The sequence below is a fragment of the Lynx canadensis genome, chromosome A2 (assembly GCF_007474595.2).
Source record: "Lynx canadensis isolate LIC74 chromosome A2, mLynCan4.pri.v2, whole genome shotgun sequence".
NCBI lineage: Eukaryota > Metazoa > Chordata > Mammalia > Carnivora > Felidae > Lynx > Lynx canadensis.
This window is the reverse complement of record NC_044304.2, coordinates 120,159,009-120,180,515: the sequence shown is the minus strand read 5'-3', so window position 1 is coordinate 120,180,515 and position 21,507 is coordinate 120,159,009. Positions and strand designations below refer to the sequence as shown.

At 47.1% G+C, this 21,507-nt stretch overlaps 1 protein-coding gene across 1 annotated transcript; it reads left to right on the top strand.

Annotated features, from left to right (window-relative positions):
* The first annotated feature begins 16,107 nt into the window (after positions 1-16,107).
* TRIL (TLR4 interactor with leucine rich repeats) lies at positions 16,108-21,280 on the top strand. The gene has a single exon (XM_030308161.1). It carries the CDS (start codon positions 16,505-16,507, stop codon positions 18,947-18,949), a length of 2,445 nt encoding a protein of 814 aa, XP_030164021.1. The 5' UTR covers positions 16,108-16,504; the 3' UTR covers positions 18,950-21,280.
* Positions 21,281-21,507: the final 227 nt, after the last annotated feature.

Genomic DNA, 21,507 nt, shown 5'->3' with positions numbered 1-21,507 from the left:
AACATAAAGGACATTTTCTTCTATAACATTTAAGGGAGAAATGCCATTCTCTTCTAAACTGTTCTAGAAAGTAGAGGGGGGGGAACCTCTTCTAAACTGATTTTTACTGAACCAGCAATGTCTTTATTCAATAATCTGCAACACTGGAACATAAACTTTCATTATGTACATGCAACTTAAAAGATTTTTAATTTCAGAGTGTATTTCTGTGGGACATACAATAGGCATCCAATAAAAACATGTTGGGTTGAATCAGGTTGGTAATTAGATGAATGGCAGCCCTAAGCATGTGGGAAATGGAATTGAAATACAAAACATCATTGAAGTTCCCTTCTTTGTAAGTTTGTAGTTATGTATGTCTGTATGTGTGCTTACTACAGATTAGCATCTGTTCTTTTTATTCTCAGTTTACTGCACAGAATATAAGGGGGCTATGAACTAAACCAAATGGCCATCTTGATATAATTTAGCAAACTATTTCATCATATCATTAACAATTAAAAAGTTATCAAGTAGCGGGACACCTGGGTGGCTCAGTCAGCCCCGCCGCGGGCTCTGTGCTGACAGCTCGAAGCCTGGAGCCTGCTTCGGATTCTGTGTCTCCCTCTCTCTCTGCCCCTCCCCTACTCGAGCTCTCTCTCTCTCTCTCTCAAAAATAAATACTAAAAAAACAAATTTTTTAAAGAGAAGAAGTTATCAAGTAGGGATGGAAAATAAAATGAGGAGAAGACCAATTTCCAGAAGCAGAAATCATTCCTGAGACTGGAGTCTGAGAACGCATCCATACTGAATTAAGAGGGTATTTTAAACATAACGGTACTCGGGGCGCCTGGGTGGCGCAGTCAGTTAAGCGTCCGACTTCAGCCAGGTCACGATCTCGCGGTCCGTGAGTTCGAGCCCCGCGTCAGGCTCTGGGCTGATGGCTCAGAGCCTGGAGCCTCCTTCAGATTCTGTGTCTCCCTGTCTCTCTGTTCCTCCCCCGTTCATGCTCTGTCTCTCTCTGTCCCAAAAATAAATAAACGTTGAAAAAAAAAAATTTAAACATAACGGTACTCAAATGAAAAGTCCTTAAAAATAAAGAACTGTGCCCATTAGGTACTTCTGAACAGGGAAAGTAGAAATTCATCATTTTTAGTGTCTGTCAGCATGGAATCTCTTGTTTGGTACTTTCATGAGCCACATTCATATTGAAGACCACATCGAAGCTTTTGATGGATGACAAGACCTTGAACTGCCTTCTGAAATACCGAGTAAGACTACATTCCTTCCTATGTTTTTAGTAGTAAGCATACTTATCGTAATCAACTCTTTTGAAAACCAGCACTCTGTGCTACCTAATAGCATCATATATAATAATCCTCGTTTCTCAACCTTAAGCATCAGGGATTCTCTGCTATTTATTTAAGCTTGTGTGTTTTTTCTTTCCCTGGTTTACTGAATTATTTATTAGTTACACAGGATTCATGTTCTGTGTTAAGTGCCACTTCTCTTCTGCGGCTGGAACACAAGTACATATTCAATTTCATTATCAATTTAAAGCTCACCTGAAGCTAAGGAGGTCATCATTCATTGTGATGGAATCGCTGGGATGGTCGTATATTTTCAAAAACATTAAGATTTTGTTTTTAATGTTGGGTCTATTTGCTGCTTTTTTGTTTGCTAATAGACAATGATATATAGGCTATATATGAAATCTCTACACGGCGGTGCAATTATTTGTAGGCAAGATCCACAACTTGACAGGCTTCCGAGATGAAAAAAGGTGAAATTCGGTTCGCTGACAAAATGTTCATCTTGAATTCAAACAGGAAATGATTGATGGAGCATTCTCATACCTGTATGCAAGTCGATGCAAGGGGCTGCAGACCAGTGTTTTTCAGACTTTAGGGTGCATACGAATCAACAGGGGATACTGTTACCATGCAGAGTCGGATTCACAGGCCTGGGATGGGACCAGAGATCTTGCATTTTTAAGAAGGTCCCAGGTGATGCTGACGCTATTTCCTAGACCTCACCTTGAACAGGAAGGTAGAAAGCAACGGTCACCAATCCTGGGTGCACATTATAGAGGAACCTCAGAGAAATATACATGTCCAGGTTCCAATTCACATCAACTGTATGAGAACTTCTGGAGATGATTTTTTAACATTTCCCAAGTGGTAAGGACTGAATGTGTTCCCCCAAATTCATATGTTAAAACCCTCATCCCTTATGTGATGGTATCTGGAGACAAGGCTTTTGGGAGGTAATTAGATTTAAATGATGTCATGAGGGCAGAGCCCTCATGATGGGACTAGTATTCTTGTAAGAACAGATACCAGAGAGCTGTGAGACACAGTGAGAAGATGGCCATCTGCAAGCCAACAAGAGGAACCCAGATAGGCTGGCACCCTGATCCCAGACTTCCAGCTCCTAGAACTGTAAGAAAATAAATCTCTGTTGTTTCAGCCATCTCGTCTATGGCATTTTGTTATGGCGGTCCAAGCCAAGGCACAGGGAGAGTCCAACATCATGCACCCTAGGTTGACAACCACTGTTGTAAAGAATAGTGAAGTAACACAATCATAACTTTGTTGTAGGATGCTTTCACCTACTGGGGAGCTAAGACATGAGCCTATAAAAGTCATTGGTACTCAAGTGTTAAGTGCGGGCCAGAGAGGTAGAGTATTAAGAGATTCAGAACAAGAGTATACCCAGGGTGGAGATGATGAGGGAAGAAGGCCGTCACTTCTTCAAGAGTCCTGCTGAGGAAAACATTTTTAAGACTGAAGGTATAATTTACATTATACAATAAAAGGGCTGCACAGACATTAAGCATTGTTATGACTTTGATCATTGTATACACTGGGTGTACTCATTACCTCAATCAAAATATAGAACACTGCCATCACCCTAGAAAGTTCATTGGAATCCTGTCCAGTCAATTCCCACCATTCACAGAGGCAAACACCATTCCGATTTCCATAACCGTAAATTAGCATGGTCTGGTTTATAATTTCACATAAATGGAACCCATGGTATATACATTTTTGTGTCTGGCTTCCTTTACTCAACATAATCATTTTGAGATTTATTCACATCATTACATGCATCAAGATGTGTAATCTCCTTTTATGGCTGAATGATATTCCATGGCATAGATAAATAACAATGTGCCTACCTTCCTAACTGTTGCTGGACCTTTCAGTTGTTTCCAGTGTAGGGCTATTAGAAATAAAGCTACTGTGAATGTTCTTCCTAACGTTTTTTTAAAAAAACATATTTCCGTTTCTCTAGGGTAAATACCTTTTCAGGCTATGGGATAAATGTACATTTAACTTTATAAATGAATTGCCAAACGGTTCCCCAAAACGAATGTATAATTTTATGCGCCCACCAGCAACGTGCATGAGTTCTAGTTGCTCCATTTACTCACCTTAGTGTTGTCAGCATTTTCTAAAATCTGCTCACCTGTGTGACAAGATCAAGACTTTTGAGAAGCAATTTAGCAAAGTAGTTAAGAGAATGGAGCCCTTGGGGTGCCCGGGTGGCTCAGTCCTTTAAGCGTCCTACTCCTGATTGGGGTTCAGGTAATGATCTCTTGGTTCATGAGTTCGAGCCCCATGTCCAGCTCTGCTGACAGTGTGGAGCCTACTTGGGATTACCCTCCCGCCCCGCCCTTCCCCTGAGTGCATGCACTCTCTTTCTCTCTCTCTCAAAAATAAATAAATAAAATTTAAAAAAAAAAAAAGAAAAAAGATTTTAAAAAAAAAGCATTGAGTACTTGGAGGATAATCTAGAAATACAAAGAAAGAGATGTAATAACCCTTTGAACAAGCAATCCCACTTCTAGGAATCTGCCAACATTTTTATCTGCTCAACTGTAAGAGATAAAGGCACAAGTTTATTCCCTGCAGCACTGTTTGCAATAATAAAAGGTTAGAAAGAATGCAAATATCCAGTAACAGGGAACTAGTTGAAATAAACCACAGTATACCAACACAATGGAGTTCTAAGAAGTTGTAAAGAAAGAATGAGGAAGGATTGTATGTACTGATATAAAGAGATCTCCGGAATATACATCATGAAGTGGAAAATACTTTTAAAAAGCAAGGGTATGTGTACAAAGAAGGGAAGGATTAAATTAAAGCTATATATCAACACACACACACACACACACACACACACACATACATATATATGCAAAAAAAACTGTAGTAGAATGGACATATAAATAAGGAACTAATAAAATATGGTCATGTGTAGAAGGACAGAAAAACAAAGTAGAGGGAGCAGGGGTAGAAATAGACTTTTTTAAAAATGTTTATTTATTTATTTTTGAGAGACAGAGCACAAGCAGGGGAGGGGCAGAGAGACAGAGGGAGATACAGAATCCAAAACAGGCTCCAGGCTCTGAGCGCTCAGCACAGAGCCCAACGCGGGACTCGAACCTATGAACCTTGAGGTCACGACCTGAGCCGAACTTGAACGCTTAACTGACTAAGCCACCCAGGCGCCCCGAAATAGGACTTCTTTGTGAATATTTTTCCATAGAGTTTTGATTTCGAATTGTATAAATGCATTACCATTAAAAAATTACAACTAAGGCATTCAATTGAAATAAGTTTGCTGTATTTTATTAAACTCTAAAGAAATTCACAACCAAAAAAATCCTAGAACTAAAAAGCAAACCTGAACATGTATCAAATTAGTACCATAATCACACAGAAAAATTGTGGAAACACACTGATCTCATGAAAATCTAGGAGTTCATAATGCTACTTGAAAAGAGACAAGCAGAAATCAGTGGTCATCACTGAGGCTGTTATTAACCAATTTTTCCCTTTGAGAATTGGCCAAGGAAGAAGCACTTCTCCTGCTTCCCCGGTTTGAAATGTTTTTCAGGGCAACCAAATAGATCTAATGTAATTAGAGAGAGCTCTTCTTCACTAAGGAGTAGTGGCTAATAAATGTAGGAGAAATGACACCATTAGCTATATTCTGGAAAATGTCATGTATCCAAAAAATGACTCTAGGGATGACGAGGACACCACGGTCAAAGATACATGTGTAAAGTACGAACAACAATTTTCATAAAACATGAGTTCAAGTCCTAGCTCTGTCACTAACTAGCTGTGTGACCTGTGCCAGTTATTTAAACTCTCTCTGCTTCCACTTTCCTCGTGGGGTTGTTGCAGGATTACATTATTGAACTTGTGCAGGGCTTAGAACTGTGCCTGGCACACAATAAACACTCTGTAAATGCCAGTCGGTAATGGTTATGATTCTGGCAGGTGTTTGTAGCCACCTGTTTCAGACGGAAAACCACTCTGGAATTTTAGTTAAGCTGGTACTTATATCCCATTACTTAGGGGAATCACAAGAGTCATGTACTGATCATCAATGAGTTTCTGACACCCAAGGATACTAGAGGAATTAGCCTGAGGATTTCACTATTGGAATTTTCATCAAATGGCGAGGTTTCCAGGAAACATCCCATCAGCGTTAGCACAGTGGCTAACCAATATTTTTGAAGCATCAACAGCTTTTTAAGCCCAGAACTGTCAATATGCCAAATGGTACTTACAACTATGGGTTTCTACCACTCGTATCCTGATGGAAACAAATGTCTAATAATTTCCTAGTTTGACAACATGGGGGCAAAGCAAACAAGTTTTCCAGGACTGTGAGAGACGGGAGACAACTTCGGTATATGTTATCCTGCCTACCGTGGAGTCATATTAAACCAATCGGATACCATGAGTTGTCGAGATCAGTCAAGCTCAACATAGAACATCACATTGAAAGAACTTTACCTTTAACACATTCTAGTAATATTGAATAATGGTCCATGGGTTCCTTAATGTTTCAAGCTGGAGGAGATTTTAGTGATCATTTTAATCCAGTGTTTCTCACTGTAGGTTAATAGTCCTACCTGCCAACCCCCATTTCTTTGTTTTCCGTAGGATTTCCCAAAGCCTTGAACATGCGATCTTGCACCGTGACTCTCCAAGACAGAGACGTGGTTTATGGTCCATGCTGACCGCAGAACTCCTTTTTTTTCCCCCTCATAATCCTTTAACTTCACAAAGGCTACTACTGATGATACAACCTTCCGGGCAAACGCTGATGTGTTATAACCACACTTCATAAAGCATGACACCCACAGTGGTCAAGTGATTCACCGTGTGAGCTAACTGATGGCCCAGAATCTAGGCCTGTCCATACAGCTATTCGGGAAGAACCTGAGGCTGAAGACGGAGTGCTCTGAGCCCAGGCAGCCCGGGGTAAAGCAAGGAAACAATGAAAAGACAGAAACAGAACTTACCAGGAAAGATAGAAGAACGGTTACCTGGAATGTGCCCTCCTCCTCTTTACTTTTTGGCTCAACTGAACATTTATTAGAGACTCGCAATTTAAGAAAAGGCCCCATTTGGGGCACTTGGGTGGCTCAGTCAGTGAAGTGTCTGACTTCTGCTCAAGTCATGATCTGACGGTTGGTGAGTTCAAGCCCTGCATCGGGCTCTGTACTGATGGGTCAAAGCCTGGAGCCTGCTTCAGATTCTGTGTCTCCCTCTGTCTCTGTTCCTCCCCCACTCATGCTCTCTCTCTCTCTCTCTCAAAAATAAATAAACATTAAAAAACAAAAACATTTAAGAAAAGGCCACGTTGAACATTGCAGAGAACACCGAAAAGCCATGCAAAAGACATGGTCCTGCCCTGGAGGGCCACAGATTCTCACAGAGAAGACTTGAATGAGGTTGAAATGTTAGCAAGAATCTTGTTTTCCTAACTCTGGTAGTTACTAAGCACTTTCCCATACATTTCCCCAAACGCGTACATTGCGCAAGTATGATCTGTCCCTTCATATAGATGAGAAAATGAAAGACTGATCAGAAAGACTGACGTGGCTCAAGGTCAGAGACCCAGCCAGTGGACTCCGTCTTCTGCTCACCCCGTACACATCACATGGGTAGTTTATGACAAATGTTTGGCTTTTTTATGACATCTGCAAACGCTTTAGGGGTTTTTACACTGTATACAGTAAATTATTTGACTATCCAAGATTATTTCCATTACCAAGATTGATTTTTTTTTTAAAGAGGTTTAGAAGCAAAAACGTTTGTCACAAGGAAGGAGGAAGGACATGTCAGGACAATGGGTAAAGCAAGACTGAATATGGTATCGTGTGCATTTTTAGGAAGATTTTTAACTGCAAAAACAAAGGCTCACTGTAGAACACTGTGATCATAAAGCAGAGTGCAAAAAAAAAAATGTCCTCTTACCAGCCAAAGAAAAGCGGCGTTCAGCAACCCCTCACTCCCCAAAATTTTAAGGTCATACACACTATAAAACTTGATAATGTACAGTAAGCTTTTGGAAATTCTGTAGTTCTACATATCTTTCAGTGGTAACCACCACTTTTTCAACCCACAATGTATTATAGCAGACAATGAAAAGGATGCTCAGAACGTTCACATTAGCAGTGTATCAATTATAATTTCAGAAATCGGGGCGCCTGGGTGGCGCAGTCGGTTAAGCGTCCGACTTCAGCCAGGTCACGATCTCGCGGTCCGGGAGTTCGAGCCCCGCGTCGGGCTCTGGGCTGATGGCTCGGAGCCTGGAGCCTGTTTCCGATTCTGTGTCTCCCTCTCTCTCTGCCCCTCCCCCGTTCATGCTCTGTCTCTCTCTGTCTCAAAAATAAATAAACGTTGAAAAAAAAAATTAAAAAAAAAATAATAAAATAAAATAAAAAAAAAGAAATCAAATAGGGAGGCACGGGAGTTGGAGGAGTGTCCTATGTATCCATTAGCTTTCTATCAACAGAAATATGTGATCCTGCCTACAGCAAGGCTCCAGTACTGTGGCTGGAACCTTTGTTCTTGCATCTCACTCCAGCATATGGTGCTACTAAGCATAATCAAAGTGCAAATCTTTATAGAAAATTACAGAGACTCCAAAAAGGGGATGGGTACTCCCTTCCTCTAATTTCCTTTACTGCCATGTTCCGGGTCTTGAGTAAAAAACATCTGGTCTTTTGATGAAATCTGCAAACACTTTGAGGGTATTTACACTGTATATAGTCAATTATTTGACTGTCCAAGATTATTTCCATTGCTGAGATTGACAGACTGTTTCTTGCCAGGATAGAGCCACAGTTTTCAGCGGCATGGCTATGAAGTTGCCTCCCTTATTTTGACCCGATACGTGACATTAGAATAAGGAGACACCTGCAGCTCAGGGACAGATGGGGGGTGGGGGCTTGACATGTGTGCATCCAGGCTTTGAAAATAAATCACTGATAACTGACAGGATGGGTTACTAATCCTTGAAGTTGATACTCTTCAAAAGAAGTGCCCCCCCCGCCCACAAATATTTGTAAGCCGTTATTTATAACTATTCAGATCAAGTTGTGAGAAAAATAGTACTTTTTTTCTGAACTGAATTCCCTTCAAATGTGTCCATCAACTTACTGAAGAGAAGGGGAGAGAATTTCTGAATTATACGTTGAAAACAAAACTCAGGTTTTGTGAAAATCGATGACTTCACCCTCTCGCCAATGTTCTGTGAAGACTGGAGCCCAAAGAAACGGGCTCCAGGCAAGTTTGCAATTTGGAAGAACTTGGACCCAGGAAGGCTTTGTGTGTTGTTTCTCATGGTTACTGATTATATTGTGCCTAAGCCTTAAGCAGATCGTTTTTAATAATGTAGTTATTGTTTATTTATTTTTTGAGAGACGGAGCATGAGTGGGGAAGGAGCAGACAGAGAGGGAGACACAGAATCCAAAGCAGAGGCTTCAGGCTCTGAGCTGTCAGCACAGAGCCCGATGCAGGGCTCGAACTCACGAACCATGAGATCATGACCTGGGCCAAAGTTGGATGCTTAACCGACTGAGCCACAATAATGTAGTTATTAAGGGAAAAAAAGAGAGAGAGGGATGGATGTCTAAACTTTAATCAAGTACAGGTAAGTCTCCTTTCAGCTGGTGGGCACTGGCATGCTGGGCTGGTTGCTCGTGGCATCCTTCTGTCCTGACTGGGGCTGTGCCAAACCTGTCTGGCTGGTGCTCTTACTGTACCAGCTGCTAAGTGTTTGAATATCACCCTGAACTGGCTTCATTCGTTGTACTTACAGGCATGTATCAACAGGGAGCCTAGCAAGGTCCAACTATAAAAACCTGAGGTCAGAAGCCAACGGCTTAGACTGTGGTCTGCACTCTACTATTATAGTGCTAGATCATTCCAGAAGTTAGCTAACTTCTCTAGTTCTTAGCACGCTCTCCTCCAAACTGGGATATATTCATATCCTCACCTGACTGCCTCAGGAGACTTACGTTGAGGTCAAAACCAGATATTAGGTTTGTTTTTTACAATTTTGTTTTCAAAGTATTTTTTAACTAATTTCAAAGCAACACGTGATGATCGTACATCATTCAGGAAATGCCAAAAAAAAAACCCAGAATGTAAACAATTATTCGTTTTCTTACCACGTAGAGACAACAGCTATTAATACTAAAATTTTTTTTCTTCTAGATTTTTTGTGAAAACTCTCTGATAAGTCAACAACAGCTGCTGAGTACCACAAAAATGAAGCAAAATAAGGCTGCTGTCTTCCCAGCTGGGTGGGGACACAAACTGCTAAATAAATGTTATTACTGTAGTGTGAAGAAACCCAAATAAGAGAATATTGGAAAGCTGTACCATAAAATACAATTATAAGTCTGGTTCCTCGAGATGACACATATTTTGGTATTTAGGAATTAAGAGACACTTTTATACCTAAAGCATTTCCTTAGGCTACTGACTCCATTCTACCCAAGGGAGGACATCATTGGATTACCGCTCTAAAATTTCAGTTACACAAAAACAAACTCTATCCTGCAGCCATAAACGGTATGTGGATTTGCCTTATTTCTTAAGTTATTACACTCAGCCAACAACCGCCTTTCCTTTTTTAACTTGCCAGAAGTGCCTACAGTTGACTGAAGTTCTTGTAGCAAAGCAATCTGTTTATGCATGTCAGTTTCAAACACTTTGGCATCTTTGAACCGATGGATGAGGATTTTCCTTGAACATAAAATCTAGTGTGCTGGAAGCAGTCACTTGCAAATGGCCTTACACATACAGTTTTACGTGGGCTGGTATCTTCTACAAAGGCTTCAGTTCTTTATTATTTTCCTCGCAAAAGGTAATTGCCATTCCAGCAAATGGTGCTCATCGTACTCATCTATGAAGGCACCACCTTCCCGGATTATCACCTACATACATTTAACTCTCCAGCCGTGCTGAGCTCTCAGAAGGGAGAGAAAGAGGTCTCCCTCATCTTTCTACCCCTGGGTTCCTAGCAGAGGAGACACGGAAATGTCTGAAAAAGCCTGTAAGAATTCTCCTTCAGTGACAATACCTAAGAAAATACGTGGGAATGTGCTAACTAAAGATCCCTAGGCCCTATTCTGGAGGTTCTGAATCAGCCTCTGCGGGTGGGCCTAGGATCCTGTATTTTTACTAAGCCCCTCAGTTTCCTCCTATGTAGAATGGGTTAACAATAGTTCCTACCTCGCAAGGTAGCTGTGGAAATGAATAAGCTACATTACACCACCGCGTGGCACTCAGCCAGCACTATATGAGTGCCGGTCATCGTTACTGATGTTGTTATAATACAACCAGCCATTCATAAGCAGGTATCTTAGAAATACCGTCTATTGGTTTTCTCAAACTTAAGTGTGCACAAAAATCACCTGGGGGCTCTGCCCCTGGAGATGCTGATTTAGTAAAGCCGATACCTAGTCAGGAATCTGCCTTCCTATTTGCTTAAGGTTGGGGGCCGTGGAGAACCCAGCAGATATACTGTAACCGATCGGTCCTCTTCTTCACATTCCTAATCCCCAAGGCAAAGAAACTTGCCTCTCAGACTGGAGCTAAGATGAGGCTCACTCAGACAGAGAAAGAGAGTTGGGGGGCTGTTTGATAAAATGCAAAAAACCACTGCAAAGGGTGCCTGGATGGCCCTGCAGGTTAAGTGTGGGACTCTTGGTTTTGGCTCAGGTCCTGATCTCACATGATCTCTCATGGGATGGAGCCCCCAGTAGGGCCCTGTGCTGACAGCACGGAGTCAGCTTGGGATTCTCTCTCTTCCTCCCTCCCTCTCTGCCCCTCACTTTCTCTGAGAGCACGCTTTCTCTTTCTCTCTCTCTCAATAAATAAATAAACTTAAAAAAAAGAATCACTGGGGATTCTTGGTTTCCTACTTCATCCATGTCAGGGGCCCTGCTGCCTGTCTCGGGCTGGCTGAGCTGGGGTGAGGCAACAGCTGTCTTCTCTGCAGGCTGCCTTGAGCAAGCTCTGGGAGACTGCTCCAGCAGAACTTGGCCAGTCTATCTCTCCCCGCAGCAGGGAGCTCAGCCACAGCTCTCCTCCCCCTAACCCTTCCCACCCCAGAACAGCCTGGGTCAACTGGCACCAGGTCCAGGGGCTACTGAAGACACGGCCTGGAATCCTTTTTGCCTCTACAGCTGAAGGTCAAGGGAACCACAGATTGCTTGGGAAGAAAGCACTGCACATCCCTGGCAAGCCCAAGAAGATCCCAGGCCTGGGCAAGAACGCCCAAGAACGCTTACACCATACATACATGTCATGGAGCCAGCCCAGACTTGCTTATGCTTCTGACCCCTGCAAACACCCAGCAGTGAGCCTGAGATTTAAAGGGCAAGCTCTCCAAAAGCGAAATGACAAAGCTCTTGTTTCTCTCATGAACAGCATTCCCTTCTGTTCCTTCTGTGGATTATCCACAGCAATCCCTTCTGCGATTATCCAAATTCTACATTTAAGCATAATCAATACTTGAATCCCCCGGAACATGATCAAGCCTGGATCCATCCATAAACAAAGGCATTACATAGTTAAGAGATAGGCATTTCAACGGAGACAACAATGTCCTTGCTTTTGCTAAAAAGTATTGCTTTTTATAGAAAACTGGGTATAGGTTATGTTGCAATAAAGTAGAATTTACATTTTAGAAAACGCTTTCCTTCAAACTCCTGTTATTTTTCTCCTTTTTCTTTGTAAATCCAAGTATATGTACTTTTTCCCTCCCCAAAAGCTACATATGGACGGGCCTGTCTCTAATATTTGAGAAGCCCAGGGTTAGAGTGTGAGAGGAGATCCCTGGTCCCCGGCTCCTCCTCTCAGCTCTGGCTCCTGCATTACCCAGTCTCTCAGTGGCCTCCCAGGCATGCCACGGGAAATCCCAGCTCACACCTCCAGATTCTTTTTGCACAGCTGTCTTTTGGCCTTCACTTGGCCCGAGGCATATACCCACTTGTGGCATCATCAGCCCCCGAGAGGACAGATGGATAAAAGGTCTTCACAGCCTTAGGCAGTTGAGTAGGAAATTCCAGGGTCCCAGGAACCCTGAGCAGGAGTGGGGATATGGGTTGTGGGTGGGCACATACCTTTGGAAGCCTGGAATCCTGCTCTTCTGGAGAGGGACACAACCAGAGGAGGACTGGAACAAAACCCTCTAAAGTGCGGGATCCAAGGGGGGCAAGGGGCCCAGGGGGCCCCTACCTTACAGGACTACCAAGAGTATCTATACATTGTATCTATACCTATGTATATTTCATGTAAGTGAACACCTTGGTCTGGATGTTCTATCAACTGCACACCCGCATTCCACACAAACCCACTGTCACAGATTTCAAGGTTCTAGAAGGCAGGAACCAGCATTCCACACAAACCCACTGTCACAGATTTCAAGGTTCTAGAAGGCAGGAACCAGACAGATAACATTTTCTCTGTAGAGCACCTGCTTTATTTAGCAGAGATGCCTCTTGATGCTGCAGTACAAATACGATGAAGTCAGTTTCTTACGTAGAAGTCCTTACCTGCAGAAGTGCTTAAAAAGGAGTAAGGGAATATTTATTTGGAAGTCCTTGTATGAGTGAAATTGTGTGATACTGTTAAAAAAAAAAAAACATGTCAAAAAAATCTCATCAACAAAGACAAGATCTGGAGGTTCCTAAGGGCCTCTCTCGCATGAATCTGCAGGCTCCCAGCACTTTCCTCCTCTGGAAACCTTCCTCAAGCTCTCAGTCCAGGCCAGGTGCCCTCTCAGGACTCCTATAGCTACCCCCCCCCCAACTCCCACAATGCTTCTCACTCGGTGCTACACCCGCTCCTTGCCCATCAGCCTCCCCACTGAGCTGTCGCACCCTGGGATTTGGCACTTGGTAGAGTCTCACTAAATTCTTCCTGCCTGATCAACCAGCATTCAAAGCAAATGCAGTTTTGGAGTTGCTATGATAGCTCTTCACTACCAGGGGCTCTAGGTACTGCCGAATTCAAGCAAAACACTGTTTTAACTCCTGGAAGAGAGAGATGGTCTAAAAATAAATCAAACACCTGAACCGTGTAGCATTACAGAAATGGAGACCAAGGGGGGGGGGCACATAGGAACATGGCATAAATGTACTCTGAAGGATTTAAATGTCATTCATTTTTAAAGTCGACCTCAAGTTACATGCCTCTAGAAAGGGAAACATTTGTTAAAAAGACAGTAACCACGCTTTTTCAGAAAGCATTAATCTGAGCGCTGAGCCCCCATACGTGTTACCACTTCATCTGTAGATTTCAAAGTCTTACTGAAACTGACTGAGGGCACAAGCAACACCTATCAAAAGCTGTGTATACTTATTTGAAGTATGGCACACTATATCTATTTTAAGCAAGGTTAACTATAGGTGGCAGATGGATTACTTCAAGAAAATGGAACGTTATGGAAAAGCAATTGTCTTTTGACATAAACCACGTACGATATTATTTCTACCTGCAGTCCAGCACTACCGGAAGGAGTGTTAAACGCCGGGCAATAACACCAAAGACACTGAGAAATACTGAACATCTGCAGCGATCTGATGACTTTGTAAATCTTCCTTAGAGGCACCTATAAAGGAAAGACACTTCAAGTGGAGTGACTGATTAGTCCAACTATAGAGGTCCTCTGATGGGACACTGCCTGCCCTCATTCTGCAAGTTTTCTGCAGATGCAGGAGGAGAGGAAGCTTATGTAAAGGGATGGGGTCTGATCTCTGCCTCTCCCTCTTCTGTGTTACACCTCTCTCAGCTTCCAACCTCTTCTCTGCTCTGATGGCTGTGTGTGCAGTCCTCACACCATAGACTCAAAGCAAATGCTGTCATGGCTCCATCCCAGCTAGATACAGCGGTTCCCTTTGAAAGCCAGTAGCTTCTTACCATGCTATCCTCTGAAACAACGGGATAACCTCGGTTGCCAGCAAGGACTTCTGAAAGTCCTCCTAACAGCTTCTGGGGCCCAACACAGGAAGGCATATGCTACACTGTGCCAGCCTGGGTTTCACCCGCTAGGGCCGCCATACCTTCCTAAAGAGGCCTAGAGTCAAGACCTAAAAAGGTTTCAGAAGTTTCTCACAACGAGAACTAAAAACCAATCTACGGTTTATCTTGTTAAGACACAAACTTGGTTTCCCACATTCATTCTTTATTTGAAAACTCAAAGCACAGCGCAAACTTGGTCTGTTCATTGTGCCCCGAAGGGGCATTTTATACTGACCACCCGCTAGCTCTCCTCCACCCATCTCCCTGGACCCTGCTTCCCCAGAAGTCTTTGCTGACCATGCAGCCAGTGATCTCTTTCCTTAAATTCAGAACTTGTCTCTATCAATTGCCTACACGAGGCTAAATGAGGCACTCAGTCACTGCCAAACACCGGCATTACTAAAAATCACCTTGCACCTCAACGGCTTTCTCTTACTACTGCCTTCTATTATTACTCAACCTTTCTATGCCCTCCCTACTAGTCAGCCTCTTGAGGTGAGGATATGTCTCCTTTAATTTTTCACGCAGTAGGTCCTTAAAATCACATTTTCTGAACATTTGGGGCAGGGAGGGGGAGAGAAGAGGCCTTTATTTTTAGCAAGGCAGTTTGCATGAACAAATACTAAAACAGCTATTCCTTGCCCACCCTCATTCTCAGCAGGGGCTGCCCTCAAAGAAGCTAGTGACAAATGCTCCATTCTATATTGATAAGTGCTAAGATTCCCCGCCCTCCCCCCCCCCCCCATCCTGCCACTAAGCCAGGCCTGAGAACTTCTGGGGTCTAAAGATTTTGAAGATCACTGGAAGTCCCAGGCATCAAGGGGTTGGGCCCCACCCCCGCAGGCAGCAGTTACCAGAGGGTCAATGAAGGTTTTATACATATATATATATATATGCACACGTGCAGAGCCTACCCCAAGGCCTGTACGACTGGAGGAGGATTAATGGGACTAAATCACCAAAATCTGACAGAAACACTTCCACAGCGGTAGAACCAGTTCTGAGACTCTCCAGGCTCTTAACCTACAGCAGGGCCAAGTGAATACTCGGTTCAGATCCCTAAAGGAGGCGATGCCTCTCCTGGGCTACCTGGACAGCCACGTCAAAAATCCAAACACCCAACATTCAGAAGGGGCTGACCTGGCCTCTTCTAGCCCACCGACAGCTCTTTGTAGCCAACGGGGTGCTCCCCTAAACGTCTTACAGAATGTTTGCGCAGTCCGTGCTGCCTGAACTTCCCGCAGGGTGGCACCTGGAAGAGCAAGGGACTTAAAAACGAGTAAGAGCATCCGTGCTCCCAATGCTCCGAAATGCCTGGTGTACTCATCTAAAATAAAAAGGTCTCTGTCTGCAAATTCCGTTTGTTGGCCCGGTAATCCACCCCCGCCCCCAGCCCTGCGTCCAGGGCCGACCCGTACAGCTGTTTTTAATCCCTACTTTTCTCACTCGGCGTCCCCGGCTTGGGCTGACCAGACGCGGAGCCACTTAGCGTTTCCTCCTCCCCCTGTCGGGGTCTGTCCTCCCCTCCGCCGTCTCCTCTTTCTCCGCCTGCATCCCCGGGGGGCAGAGTGTGGGAAGAACGAATTTCCGCCCGGTTTGCCCGCCACTCGCCGACTTGGGTCCCTTCCGGACGCAGCCTGCGCACCCCCGGCTCCTCCCCCGGCTGTTCCACCGAGGCCGCGCTCCTGGTCCGGGACCGAGAGCCAGGAGGCGCGAGCTGCGGGGGCCGAGCCGCCGGGGCACAGCAGCCAAGCCGCGCCCCGAGGAGCTCTTGGAAGGGCTCCCGCCTGCAGCTGGGGAATCCGCTCGGCGGGGAGAATCCGTGCCAGGGAATCCAACTCTCCGGACTCAGCTGCAAACAAAAAGCTCAGGTCTGACTCCCTCCCTCCCTCCGCCCCCCGACGCACACCCGGAGAAACAGTTTTGTGCAGAAATGCAACAAGTAGCACCCGGAGCTCCCGGAGCGCCCCGCGCCGCCTGACTTGGCTGGGGGAACCCGCCTGCAGAGACCCGGGCCAGCCACCGGACAAAGGGCGGAGGAGGGGCTGGACCGCGCTGCGGAGTCCGAAAGAGGCCATTTAGCGACTCTGGCCAGGCCAAGGGGAATGCAGAGGAGACATAGAGCAGGCGGGCCAAGAGGACGATCCGGCCGCAGCACGCAGGACGGGCGGCGATGGAGGCTGCCCGCGCCGTGCGCTTCCTACTTGTGGTGTACGGCTGCCTCGCGCTCCCGCCGCGGGCCCAGCCCGTGTGCCCAGAGCGGTGCGACTGCCAGCACCCCCAGCACCTCCTGTGCACCAATAGGGGGCTCCGCGCAGTGCCCAAGACCAGCTCGCTGCCGAGCCCCCAGGACGTGCTCACCTACAGCCTCGGCGGCAACTTCATAACCAACATCACGGCCTTCGACTTCCACCGCCTGGGGCAGCTCAGACGGCTGGACCTGCAGTACAACCAGATCCGCGCTCTGCACCCCAAGACCTTCGAGAAGCTCTCGCGGCTGGAGGAGCTCTACCTGGGGAACAACCTCCTGCAGGCGCTCGTCCCGGGCACTCTGGCCCCGCTGCGCAAGCTGCGCATCCTCTACGCCAACGGGAACGAGATCGGCCGCCTAAGCCGCGGCTCCTTCGAGGGCCTGGAGAGTCTGGTCAAGCTGAGGCTGGACGGGAACGCCCTGGGGGCGCTGCCGGACGCGGTCTTCGCCCCCTTGGGCAACTTGCTTTACCTACATCTGGAGTCCAACAGGATCCGCTTTCTGGGCAAGAACGCCTTTGCCCAATTGGGCAAACTGCGCTTCCTCAACCTCTCTGCCAACGAGCTGCAGCCCTCCCTGCGCCATGCAGCCACCTTCGCACCGCTGCGCTCCCTCTCCACCCTCATCCTCTCGGCCAACAGCCTCCAGCACCTCGGGCCGCGCGTCTTCCAGCACCTGCCTCGTCTCGGCCTACTCTCCCTCAGGGGCAACCAGCTCTCACACCTCGCGCCGGAGGCCTTTTGGGGGTTGGAGGCCCTACGCGAGCTGCGCCTGGAGGGGAATCGGCTGAGCCAACTGCCCGTGGAGCTGCTGGAGCCTCTGCACAGCCTGGAGGCGTTGGACCTTAGCGGGAACGCGCTGTCAGCTCTGCACCCCACTACCTTTGGCCACCTGGGCCGGCTGCGCGAGCTCAGCCTGCGCGACAACGCGCTCAGCGCCCTCTCCGGGGACATCTTCGCTGCCAGCCCGGCCCTCTACCGGCTGGATCTAGACGGCAATGGCTGGACCTGCGACTGCCGTCTGCGGGGCCTGAAGCGCTGGATGGGCGACTGGCACTCACAAGGCCGTCTTCTCACGGTCTTCGTGCAGTGTCGCCACCCCCCGGCCTTGCGGGGCAAGTACCTGGATTACCTGGATGACCAGCAGCTGCAGAACGGGTCTTGTGCGAGTCCCTCGTCCTCAGTTTCCCCGACCGCGGAAGGGCTGCGGGGGCCCTTGCCCACAGCCGCCGGGGAGGAGGTGGCGCCCCCTGCAGGTGGCCTCGCGGAGGAGCTGCCGCCGCAGCCGCAGCCGCAGCCACAGCAGCGCGGGCGATTTCTGCCTGGGGTGGTCTGGGATGGGGCCGCCAGGGAGCTTTTGGGCAACCGCAGCGCTCTGAGGCTGAGCCGACGGGGCCCGGGCCTCCAGCAGCCGGGCCCCTCCGCCGCTGCTGCCGCGGACCCGGCGCCACACCCGCTGGACCTGCTTCAGAAGCCCGAACGGGGACCTCCGACTCCTGCAGATGCTGCCCATGCGGAGCCCACCCCGACGGCCGCACCCGTCTCTGCGCCATCGTCCGCTGGCGACCCCTGGCAGCGCGCGGCAAAGCAGCGTCTGGCAGCGCAGCAGCAGGAGAGCACCGCCCAGTCCGACGGCGGGGTCGGCCTGCCGCCGCTGGTGTCTGACCCGTGCGACTTCAACAAGTTCATCCTGTGCAACCTGACGGTGGAGGCGGTGGGCGCCGACAGCGCCTCGGTGCGCTGGGCCGTGCGCCAGCACCGCAGCCCCCCGCCGCTGGGCGGCGCGCGCTTTCGTCTGCTTTTCGACCGCTTTGGCCAGCAGCCTAAGTTCCACCGCTTTGTCTACCTGCCAGAGCGCAGCGACTCGGCCACATTGCGCGAGCTGCGCGGAGACACACCCTACCTGGTGTGCGTCGAGGGAGTCCTCGGGGGTCGGGTCTGCCCGGTGGCCCCCCGTGACCATTGCGCTGGGCTGGTCACCCTGCCAGAGCCTGGGAGCCGGAGCAGCGTAGATTACCAGCTGCTGACCTTGGTCTTGCTGGCCGTCAACGCACTGCTGGTGCTCCTGGCCTTGGCGGCCTGGGCGTCACGCTGGCTGCGGAGGAAGCTGCGGGCTAGGCGGAAGGGTGGGGCCCCTGTGCATGTTAGACACATGTATTCCACCCGACGTCCCCTGCGCTCTATGGGCACCGGGGTGTCCGCCGACTTCTCTGGATTCCAGTCCCACCGTCCGCGCACCACCGTGTGTGCTCTCAGCGAGGCGGACCTCATCGAGTTCCCCTGCGACCGCTTCATGGACAGCGGCGGCGGCGGCACAGGTGGCAGCTTGAGACGGGAAGATCATCTTCTGCAGCGATTTGCTGACTAGAGCCAGAGCCTCCGAGGTTGTGGAAACCTTCTCTTTGGCCTTGAGGAGCCACTTTCCATGGAACCCCTCAACCCGCCTCAAGGGGAGATCTCATTTTGTCAGAGTTTCTCCTTTCCCCCTTTTGTGCATTTGCCAGACGAGTCAAAGGGAAAGCCGATTCGGCAACCCCTCGCCACCCCCAGTTCCCAGTACCCGCTCATGAAGTGAATGGGTGGTACTTGGTCAAGGCCAAGAGTAGGGGACAAATGGATGATGGAGCTCAGACGGGGGGAAGCCTTCTTCTACAGGGAGACCTTGGCACAGCTGTGGCAATGGCCTTTGTAGCACTGCGATACAAGAGCCTGTCCCCCTTTGGGGTAGAAAAGGGTGCTTTTGCCCCCAGTGTGGCCAGAAAGAGATTTGGGTGCATGCTCTTTGTTTGTTCAATGTGAAACGAGAGTTTTGTTCTATTTAAGGAAAAAAGGAACTTATTTAGTATTACAAAGGAGGCTTGGCAACTTGACTTGCACTGGTCTGGCGGTCTCGGCCAAGAAGGTGATGTTGTAAACAGGTGGTAAAGTTTAACACACTCACCAAGGAACTCTTTCATGTTGGTTAATAGAACATTCAGGATAATTTAATGTTTAAACAATCAGAGACGCTATTTTTTTTTTCTTTCAGGAATGTGAAGATCTCTGCCATGTAACAAACTGACAATAAACTCAAGGACTGTTTTAGTTGAGCTGAGTGGTTCAACTAGTATTTTCTTTTTAACATTAACACCGCAAGAACATTCGCTGACCTTGGGGTTAACTAAGGTGACCTACTTTCTCAGGAGAAGGCTGCGCGCAAGACTTCTCTGTCAGGGTTGCTCCTGTGGCTTTTTTAATTTTGTTTTTCTGAACCTGTATATGCAGAAGGAAATTTCAGCGCCAGAACTTGATAAAAGAATGTTAACTAACGCGTGCGTAACCAATGACCCCGCAGGGAAGGGCAGCCTTGTAGTTCACTTAACCGCATCTCTGACAACGTGTCCAGATTGGAATGAATACGATGTGGTACTTCTCGTGTTTTTATCAGTGACGCGCAGTTGAGGGTGCCCTGCTTCTCTGGGGTTGCACGGTTAAGTGATAAAGGTAATTTCCTAATAGCACGGAAGCAAAAGGTGATGGTCAATTGATAGCGTGACGTTCAATCACAGCAACGTCTTACTCTATATAAAATAGAGAGGAAGAAATTATCGGGAAAAATGTGAAAAAGTGTACATCAGTGGTTGTCTGTTTCTACTAAAGCCAGAAGGTTGTTAGGAGTACTTAAACCTCACTGTGAAATAATTATATATTTTGCGAGTTAATCCCTCCACTACCCAGTGTTGTACCACGTTATTAAATCTTATCGTTTAGTTACTAATTGCAGCATTTCTTTTAAAATGTTGTTTTGCTTTAAACTTAGGATTAGGCTCCTTTATTTGTTCCTCCGTTGTTTTCAACTATTTGGGACACTTTGGTCCCCTGATATTTATGAAGTACATGTTTATCGCTAACCGTAGTGCTTTGGTTTACATTAGCAGTTTTGTGTGTGGTCTAAAAAAGCAGTCCCAGAGAAGATCTGCACGGTTATACTGTCCATGGTTATGGATTTATTGGCAGTGGGGTGCCGTGGAGGCGACTGCAATGGTGCTAAGGCTAACAGCGAATCTTCTATTTAGGGCCTTACGCCCCTGATGGTCCTGATGACTCAGGGAATCTATCCTAGACCGGGGGTCCTTCCCCAGGGCTCTCCTTTTATGTTTGGTCCATTGAGCCAAACCTGCCCTTGGCCCAGCAGCTGAGCAGGGACCCAGGCATCTAAATGAACTGATCTGTGTTCATGTTCAGATGAGTGAATGTCCAGACCACTTAAAGTACAGCTGCTTCTCTGATAGTCGTATCTGTGGGGCCCAAACTTGACCAACCACGGGAAAGAGGCTGTCATTCTTACTCTGCTGCCGAGGCTTGTGACCGATCCCGAGCCTATTAGTACGCAGGAGAGGAGTCGTTCACTCTGTTTTGCAACCTCCGGGCTATCTTGCACCCCTGGTGCCCCTAGTTTTGTTCATTTGTACAGTGATGGCATCTTTTAGCTGTTCCTTTGCACAGCGGTGAAATATTGAGCCCCACTGAAAGTCTGGAAAAGACCTCTGGACCTTCCCACCACCCACCCTTTCGTAGCAGAACATCACTGAAAATACTTCACGGAAAAACAGTAAAAGCTATGTGAAAACAGTTCGACTGGAAAGTCTTTCGGTGGGAAATGAATAAATGTTATATGTTGTTATGTTCAGTTATGTCAATAAACCCACTTGCTAATGGAGATGTTTTATGGTCGGAGTTTCCAAATATTTTATACGCTTTCATAATGATCCGCTGTGGTTTTCTACAGCAGTTGTGATCGATGACAATGAAACATGAGCTTGAAGTCTATCTGTCCTCGTTCAGTGGTTTTTAATTGCCATTTCTATGGTAGCGTACAAACTCTATTTTTCAGGAATAGATAGGTGACTTGGTGCCCAGAGAAACAATAAGATGACTGTAAAAGTG

Coding starts and splice junctions, on each gene's coding strand:
- TRIL (XM_030308161.1), top strand. CDS start 16,505: ATGGAGGCTGCCCGCGCCGTGCGCTTCCTACTTGTGGTGTACGGCTGC.